General features: G+C 55.3%; 1 protein-coding gene across 2 annotated transcripts in view; it reads right to left on the reverse strand.

The window, feature by feature from the left end:
* ELL (elongation factor for RNA polymerase II) overlaps positions 1-9,387 on the reverse strand; it is a 69,710-nt gene that overhangs the window by 18,977 nt on the left and 41,346 nt on the right. For both annotated transcript variants that reach the window (XM_017501304.1, XM_037728784.1), the window contains exons 3-4: positions 2,275-2,396; positions 1,890-2,053 (exon numbers count right to left, since the gene is read on the reverse strand). In XM_017501304.1, coding sequence (XP_017356793.1) covers positions 1,890-2,053; positions 2,275-2,396 — 286 coding nt within the window. The remainder of the gene's footprint in view (positions 1-1,889; positions 2,054-2,274; positions 2,397-9,387) is intronic.

Genomic DNA, 9,387 nt, shown 5'->3' on the forward strand with positions numbered 1-9,387 from the left:
AGAGCAGGTTCCCCTCTGGCTCCGATGCAAACAGAGACGTGGGCAGGGTCCAGCACGCTGCTCCCCTGCTCTGTCCCGAACGATGCCCTGGCATCCTCAGGAACAGGGTCGGCCAAGCAAGCTCAACAATGTCTCAAATCCTTCCCCAAAAAAGCTCTTCGTAACGCCGTCCCTCTGATCTTATCCCTCAAAATCTGATCTGTCAAATTAACCCAGAAAGCCATGCTTTCAGAATGCCCAGGGCCAGCGCTCACGCCTCTGGGGTCTGTTCAATGGGGTCCTGACGGCGGGGCCGGACTCACCCCTACAGGGCCAGACTGATCAACAGGGAGGAGGAGCAGCCTATTGGGGTAGCTGTGAGACAGAGGGACATGCACATTCACATTTTAACAATGGCCCCACCAGAACGTAAACAGTTTTGAAACCCCTCACTGTACCCAAAGTGGTGTGCTAAGACACATTTCTCACCAAGTTTCTATCTCAAGGACCCACAGACTTATTAACAGGTATGTGTATAGGGCCAGGTGTGCTGACTCAGGCCTGTCATCCCGGCACTATGCGAGACCTAGTCGAGAGGATCATCTGAACCCAAGAGTCGGAGACCAGCCTAGGCAACATAGCAAGACACTGTCTACACAAAAAATCTAAAAGTTAGCCACGGGTGGTGGCACACACCTGTGGTCCCAGCTACTCTGGAGGCTGAGGTAGGGTCACTTGAGCCCAGTAGTTTGAGGCTGCAGCAAGCTATGATTGCGTCACTGCACTCCAGCCTGAGTGAGAGAGAAAGGTCCTGTCTTTAAAAAAAGAAAAAAACAAAAAACAAAACATGTGTACAGCTATCTCTTCTGCTGTCCCCACAGCAGCCCTGTGCTTGGGGCTCACAGCCCAGTGCCTCAGCATCATGGACCGGACTCCCTGGCCATGCAACGTCCACCTGGGCCCAGTGTTGACCAGGAGGACCAACCTCTGCACCCACATCTGCAGTTTCATTCAGAGGGAATCCCTCTGCCCAGCAAAGAGAAATCACATACTTTCTTTGGAAGGAGGAGCGAAAGGAATTAAAATCCCCCCACCTTTTCTTAAAGATAAAACTCAAAAGCCATCAAGGCTGTCGTCTGCTCTGAACCATCTCCCTCCTCCCTGAAGCCTGGTACCCTACTCCCGCCAGAATGAACTCCCATGACTCCTGAAGCTCTGTCTGGTCTAAGAGGCGGGACCACAGTTTACTGCGGCTCTGTAAACAAACAGTACTTTTCTTCCTACTGTCAAGGCCTGTTGGTTTCTCAACTTTGCTGAGACGTTTCCAAGTTGATGCTGAGCGGCCAGAGCCTTCCCACAGTGCTGGGTCACTGGCAACAGGGCCTGTTAGGCTCATTTCCTGCCTGTTGCCGGCTGTGGTGGCCTTGGGGAGGACAGACAGGTCCCAGAAACGAAACGTGTCTGCCTATTCTCTTATTCATCTGTCTATTCTCTGATAGTTGTTGACGTTTTAGGCGAAACTTCAGAGGGCCAAAGGCAAAGCTTTCCCTCTGCCCCCACACGGCCTTTCCGTGAGCGGCGAAGGATGACAGTCTCTCCAGACCAAGGTCACCAGATACCCCAATCCGTTTCTCCCCTCCCAGTGGGATTCCACACATCCATCTTTGGGATGGGGCAACACACAGTCCAAGCTACTTAACTGAGTAATGGGGAGAGGGGATTCAGGGAGTCAACCTATGGCAGAAGTGACACGTCATTCAGAGTGTAAGGAAGGGCCAGCCGAGGAGCTGGCTGGTCAGACTCCTAGGTTGATTTCTGTGCAGAGCACAGCCAGTGCCCAGCTTGGACAGGCCCCAAACGCCTCCTGACCCTGGCAGCTGCCCAGCCGCCCTGCCAGCCCCGCTGCTTACCCAGGTAGCGGCCTCCAGGCTTGATGACAATAGCACTGCGGCTCCGTGTCTCCTCCTCTGCCTGGGCCATGCTCTGCCGCGCCTTCTGGTAGGATTCGTCAGTGGCGCACACCGTGATCTTGTCCTGGATGCTGCCCAGGCAGTCCAGGTGGATGTCCCCATGACTGTAAGACAAGGCCAGGAGCCGGGGTCAGCAGCTGGGACGATGCAGGGAGGCTCCGTTGAGGGCCGGAGCCCCCAGCCCGCCACCTGGCCTAGAAAACAGGTTCTGTCAGCACCGTCTCAGGCAACACGGTTTCAATGGGGCACATCTCCACCCGGGGCCAGAGGTGGCAGGGTGACCTCAAGAGCCGGTGGGGTGCTCTGGGGTGGGGCGGTGCCTCACCTGGAGACATACTGCTGGATGCAGTCGAAGCTGCCCTGGGGGCTGTCGCGGCCGATGTTGGAGAGGTAGAAGGAGAACGTCCGTGCCTCCTCGGGGCAGTCAGGCTGGGGGATGGAGATGTGCTGTGTGGAGGGGGAGGGGGTGTCACCGGGAGGTCCTCGGCATGGAGTCAACCACAGGACGGCCCCGGCCTGCATCTCCTGCACAAGTCCCCACAGTGCAACCCTCACAACGGGAGTGTGCTGGCCCCTTCACCTAAAACACACCCCTGCTCTCCTGCCAGTGACAGGAATGGGTGGCCAGTGCTCAGCAACACACACTGTGCGAAGAGGGGACTCAGGCACCTCTGTGGGTGGGCATGGGGCCAGGGGGCTGTTTTCAGCAGCAACAGCTCTGCTATCTGAGGAGGACAGTGCTCAGCACCTGCCTGGATACAGGGCCCCCATCCCAATCATGTGACCCCTGGAAAGTGCCTTGGCTGGACCAAGACTCACTTTCCCACCACCACATGGACAGACCTGGCCTGGGATACCCTATAAGGTAAAATGCAACAAGAAGGGCATGGGCAGCCACCCACAACTCTGGCACTCGTGACCCTCCTTATCAACAGCCCCCCTAAAAAGGACATGAACTCCATGTGAATCTCCATTGGCTGCAGCTGTGAATGAGGTAGGCTTGTGTCCTGGGGACCTCACAGATCAGAGGCACTGGTCACACCAGCCTGACTTCGGTATGCCCCTGCAGTCCAGCTAAGCAAAGCTCCAGCCCTGCCTGGGAGGATGGACAGCTGGGGGCAAGTGGGCTGGTGGGCGGACTGGGCTGGTCCTGGCCAGGCTCAGTGCAGGGCAGCATTGCATCAGAGGCCATTGCAGTCCAGGCTGACCCCAGACCCTCTGTCAACAGAGGTGGCCCTTCCTAAAACTAATGCCTGGGCTTCGGCACAAGGTCCTCACAGCTAGACTGGCAAATGAAGGGCGTCAGATGGTCAACAAGGAGGGGACGACATGGGGGGAGCCCTCAGGCCTTGTTCCCTGGCTGCAGCACCCCCTTGGCACCCAAACCCTGTCTCCGATTCGGTGACATCATGAGCACAGGAGAGACTGCGGCTCAATCTCCTGCCTCCTCGCCCCGCCTGTGCCTCACCTGTGAGACAGAGGACAGGGTTCCTGAGCCACCGGGCACGTAGAGTCCCCCCACTCCTCAGCTCCTGCCATGTGGCCTTGGGTGAGACTTGTCCACTGGGGTAGTGTTTGGACCCACAAGGGAAGCCATGGCTGCACCAGCCCAGTGCCAGTCCCTGCTCCCAAGACAAGAACAGCTCCGGGTTCGGCCACTCGGGCAGGAAGAGTCTGGCCTGGGATTCCAGGCATTCCCTGCACCTGCCAGTCCCTGCGCCCGGCCTGCAGACCCTTCTCCAGAGCCATCCTGCCCCTCCCCCAGGCTGAACACTGCTCTGGGAGAAAAGCCGTCCTATCGACTCAAACGTGTCCCCCTAGGGCAGGGGCCCTTGTCCTTGCCATGCTGATACAGAAACGCAAGCTGAGGAGTCCAGGCTCAACCAGCGTGCTGGTGGAGGGCAAGGCTGAAGCCCACTGCAGGCCCACCATGCCAGTCAGTCCCCACCTGAACACAAACACACATTTCTATCAGGGTCAGGGAAGGCAGAAACGGTCTGCACTCAGCATTGGAGAAATCACACACATATGGCCTCCGATGATTCACCCTCAGGCAGGAAAACACACACACACCCCCATCCACGCACAAATATAATCCCCTCATACACATAGCCACACACACAAGCCCCTCCACACACAACCCCCCATAACCACACACACAATCCCCCCACACAACCAGAGACAAACTTACACACACGAACTCACACACAACCAAACAACCCCCCCACACACACACACACAATACCCCGCAAAGCACCACACACATAACCTCCCCCGCACAACCCCTCCACACACAAACACAACCCCCATACACTAAACCCCTCCACACAAACACAACCCGTACACACAACCCACATATGCACATCCCCCACAGCCACATGCACACAAACCACTACACACAACCAAACACAACCCACACACACACAGCCATATACAACCCACACAGCTACACAAACACAATGCACACACAACCACACACACAGCCACACAAACACAACCCCCACACACCACAACCCCCACACACCAACACAACCCACACACACAAATGCAACCGCACACACACACACATTACCACACACACAAACAACCCACACAAACACAACAACACACCCCAAAGCCTCTGCCAGAACCATGCGGATAACCCTGGCCATCCAGACCTGTCCTGCTCCAACACCATGAGGTATTTTTCACCCAAAACATACATGTGCCACCCTGTCCTGTCTGCACCTCCCTTCCCAGATATCACTTTTTTTTCTTTGAGACAGAGTCTTGCTCCGTCGCCAGCCTGGAGTGCAGAGACGCGATCTCAGCTCAACGCAACCTCTGCCTCCTGGGTTCAAGCAATTCTCCCACCTCAGCCTCCCGGGCAGCTAGGACTACCAGCACATGCCACCACACCTGGCTACTCTTTTACATTTAGTAGAGACGGGGTTTCACCAGGATAGTCTCGATCTCTTGACCTCGTGATCCACCCGCCCCGGCCTCCCAAGGTGCTGGGATTACAGGCGTGAGCCACCGCGCCTGGCCCTGAATTTTATTCTCATTCATGTGAGTAACTGGAAACACGCTGCTGGGATGAAGGAACCTCAGGTTTCTGAGGCTCTGCGGTGGCCAGGTGTACAGGTGACATGGTGACCCAGAATGAGCCGGCCAGGGAAGCTGGAGACCCTGCCAGAGTCCACAGTCTGTTCATCTCTTATCTTTGAAATCCATCCCAAATTGGGGCCTGCTGCACCCCCCACCCGACCCCCTAAAATCTGCAGGGCCGCTTTTACAGTGTGGGTAGGGAGCTGGAAGGTTCTGACGAGACATATTAAGTTGGGGTCAGGGGTGCAGAGCAAAATAGTTGAGAAAAACGAGGAAAAACGCTGGCTCTTCTGGGTAGTTTAGAAAAAAGATAAGGATGGGGCGCAGGGGTTCACGCCTGGAATCCCAACATTTTGGGAGGCCAAGGCAGGCAGATCGCTTAAGCCCAGAAGTTCAAGACCAGCCTGGGCAACATAGTGAGGCCCTGTCTCTAAAAAAAATAAAAATAAATTAGCTGGGTATGGTGGTGCATGCCTGTAGTCCCAGCTACTCGGGAGGCTTGAGCCCAGGAGGTCATGCCTGCAATGAGCCATGACTGCACCACGGCACTCCAGCCTAGGCGACAGAGCATCTCTAAAACAAAAACAGAAATAAGAACATGAGGTGGGTGGCCTCAGGCACTACCCATACAACAGACACAGGAGCCCAAATAATGGACTGACCACGTTCTCTCTGCCCTGGAAGGTTTTCAGGCCAGAAATAATGTTTTCTACATTATTTTTATTTCCCACCAAACTCTCAGAATAAAATCTGTTGTTCTTTGTAAAGAGAGTCATGACCAAGTGGTCAAATACAACTTCCAGGAGGGAAGCAGCCCCTTTGGCCCAGCGGGAGCCTCACCTCCTCAGTGTCAAGCCAAGGGCGCTTTTTTGTTTGTTTTTTTGAGACGGAGTCTTGCCCCGTCGCCCAGGGTGGAGTGCAATGGCAAGATCTCGGCCAACTCCAGAGATTCTCCTGCCTCAGGCTGCCCAGTAGCTGGAATTACAGCTACGCACCACCAGACCGGGCCAATTTTTTGTATCCTTAGTAGACAAGGGTTTCACCATGTTGGCCAAGCTTGTCTCGAACTCCTGACCTTGTGATCCACCTGCCTCAGCCTCCCAAAGTGCTGGGATTACAGGCCTAAGCCACTGTGCCCAGCCCAAGCCAACGGCACTTTCTTAAGCATCTGCTTCCACTCCAGGAGCCACACACACCATGGCCAGCTGGAGAAGAGCCACGCGCTGTGCCCACCTAGGGTCCCCGACTGCTCAGCCTCAGCACATGGATGGCTCCCAATTTAGGCATTTTTAGATTGTTTCTAAATTGTCCGTGTCACAAACGACACAGCAACATGTACTCCATGTGGCTAAATCTTTGTACCTATTACAAATTACTCCTGAAGAATCGATGCCTAGCTGCCCAGACACTGTTGCAAGGCTGCTGAGAAGCCCTGCCAAATCTCCTTCTAGAAACTGCCATACAAGTCCCGCCTTGGTGCACCTGGAACATCCCTGAACACCAACCACTTTTTCTTTCTTTCTTTCTATTTTTGAGATGAAGTCTCCTTCTGCCACCCAGGCTGGACTGCAGTGGTATGATCTTGGCTCACTGCAACCTCCACCTCCTGGGTTCAAGTGATTCACCTGTCTGTCTCCTGAGTAGCTGGGATTACAGGCATGCACCACCATGCCAAGCTAATTTTTTGTATTTTTAGTAGAGACGGGGTTTCACATGTTGACCAGGATGGTCTCAATCTCTTGACCTCGTGATCCACCCACCTCGGCCTCCCAAAGTGCTGGGATTACAGGCGTGAGCCACCGCGCCCGGCCTAATTTTTGTATGTTTAGTAGAGGTAGGATTTCACCATGTTGGCCAGGCTGGTCTTGAACTCATGACCTCAAGTGATCCACCCTCCTCGACCTCCCATAGTGCTGGGATTACAGGTATGAGCCACTCTGCCCAGCCTTTTACTGGCCTTTCTAGGGTTAAATCCTAGGAGGAATCCCCGGACAGCTAAGACCCCATGTCAGCCCCACTCAGTGTCTGGGAAAGGGCAGAGGCTCCAGACACAAGCATTGACAAGGCAAATGCCCTGGAACCGAGCATGCTGCTCTGGGGCAGGACACACCATGGCAGGCCCAGCTTTCTCGTCACTAAATGCCATAAAGTGGCTCTGATGAATCTGCCTGTGCGGGGGAAGGGAGAGGTGCACCTGCCATTGTGAGGGCACCTGCCGCACAGTCAAGGAGGCAGCTGGGCAGAGATCAGACTCCCACCCCAGGAGCATGTGGGCCAACACCGTAGGCTGGCCACAGTGCACCCACATGAGAGGGAGGGGCGCGTGAGGGACTGAGCTCATTCTGGGCTGCAGGAAGGACACTGGTTCTCCTGACCTCGAGTTCAACCTGCAGATGCCCTCGAGGTGGACAAAGAAGGTGATGAACAGAGGGAGAAGCATGGCCAAGGTCCCTAAGTCACAGGGTCTCCAGCTCGAGTCCCATGGACCTGCGGGGAATGGGTCCCTGCATCCACACAGGACCCTGAACACTAAAACGGCACGTGCACCTGACAACAACCTAAGAGTCATCCCTCTAGCCCCAAGACCTAGACAGTGAACTGCAGGAGCATGGGTGATGCTGGCTGACTGGATCCATGAAGGAACAAACCTCCAGGGTGTGCTCCGACAAAGACGAGCCCAGTGCAGGCTCTGGTGGCAGGCTGCTGGCAGCATGGACCAAGAGCCCTGGAGCTAACAGCCCACCGATTAAAGTAAAGCAGGTGGCCAGGTGTGCTGGCCCGCGCCTGTAATCCCAGCTACTCAGGCGGCCGAAGCAGAAGAATCACTTGAACCCACGAGGCAGTGGTTGCAGTGAGCCGAGATCGTGTCGTTGCACTCCAGCCTGGGCAGTAAGAGCAAAACTCCATCTAAAGGGAAAAAAATGTGAAGCAGCAGCTTCACCCCACATCACTGGGCCTGGGGACCAGGAGTTCTGTCCCGAGTTCGTGCTTGCCTGGGTCCCCAGGAGGCCAGCAGGGACCCTGTAGCAGCCCCAACTCTCTCTCAGTGAGTTGGGCCCCCGATGCACATGTGCTTAGGCTCCAAGTCAAGGCACATGGCACGCAGCATACAAGGACACCACTATGCACTTCTGCCATGGCCAGGCTGCAGTGTGTCATCTGACAGCCTCGCTGGGATGGGGGTTGGGGATGAGGGGCTGTCCTGCTGCTCAGGTTAGGGGGATGGGACATGGGTGCAGGTGGCTGCAGAAGGCACAGAGTGACTGCTGTAGGACACCAGAGGGCGCTGTGGGGCTGCTCTGGCAGCAAGCACAAGCTAGCAGGCCCCTGCCAAGCTCTGACCCCTGAGAGAATGTCCCCGGGAAGGTAAAAAAGAGGTGGCCAAAGGGTGACCACAAGACCCAGCTGGGGCTGATGGAGGTGTGGGATTGTGTCAACTGGCTAGGCTGCAGTCCCTGGGGAGTCCTTATTCCATGACATTCAGTCTAGGGGTGCCCTGGAGGTACTCTGTGGACATGGTTACCATCCACAACCCAGATACCGTAAGCAAGTAGAGATGACCTTCGATGGTCCAGGTGGCCCCATCGAATCAGCTCAAGGCCTTAAAAGGGAAATGGGTTTACCAGGAGGAAGAAGAAAGTCTGCCTGAGGACTGCTCCATCAGCTCCCGTTGGGGGGGGTCTGTAAGCCAGCCCTGAGGATTACAGACTCCCCACCCACAGTCGTCTGAGCCCACTGCTTGCAATGCATCTCTTTATCAGCACACACAGACACGCGTCTCCTAGAGGCTCCATGTCTCTGCGGAACCCTGGGTACGCCCAGAAGCCCACTGATCATCATATCGGTATCCCCTCACCCAGCTGTGCAGAGCTCTCAGGCTGTGGACAGAAACTCACTTAGGTACAACATGGTAACTCTAAAAGAAAAACAGGTGCAGTGGTTAACACTGTAATTCTAGCACTTTGGGAGGACAACATGGGAGGATCATTTGAGCTCAGAAGTTCAAGACCAGCCTGGCAACATAACAAGAGTAGTCTATCTTTAGAAAAATAAAATAGGCCAGGTGTGGTGGCTCACACCTGTAATCCCAGCACTTTGGGAGGCCAAGGTGGGTGGATCACCTGAGGTCAGGAGTGTAAGACCAGCCTGGCCAACATGGTGAAACCACGTCTCTATGAAAGTACAAAAATTGCCAGGCGCGGTGGCTCAAGCCTGTAATCCCAGCACTTTGGGAGGCCGAGGTGGGTGGATCACGAGGTCAAGAGATCGAGACCATCCTGGTCAACATGGTGAAACCCCGTCTCTACTAAAAATACAAAAAATTAGCTGGGCATGGTGGCACGTGCCTGTA

The sequence above is a fragment of the Cebus imitator genome, unplaced genomic scaffold, assembly GCF_001604975.1.
Source record: "Cebus imitator isolate Cc_AM_T3 unplaced genomic scaffold, Cebus_imitator-1.0 Scaffold280, whole genome shotgun sequence".
NCBI lineage: Eukaryota > Metazoa > Chordata > Mammalia > Primates > Cebidae > Cebus > Cebus imitator.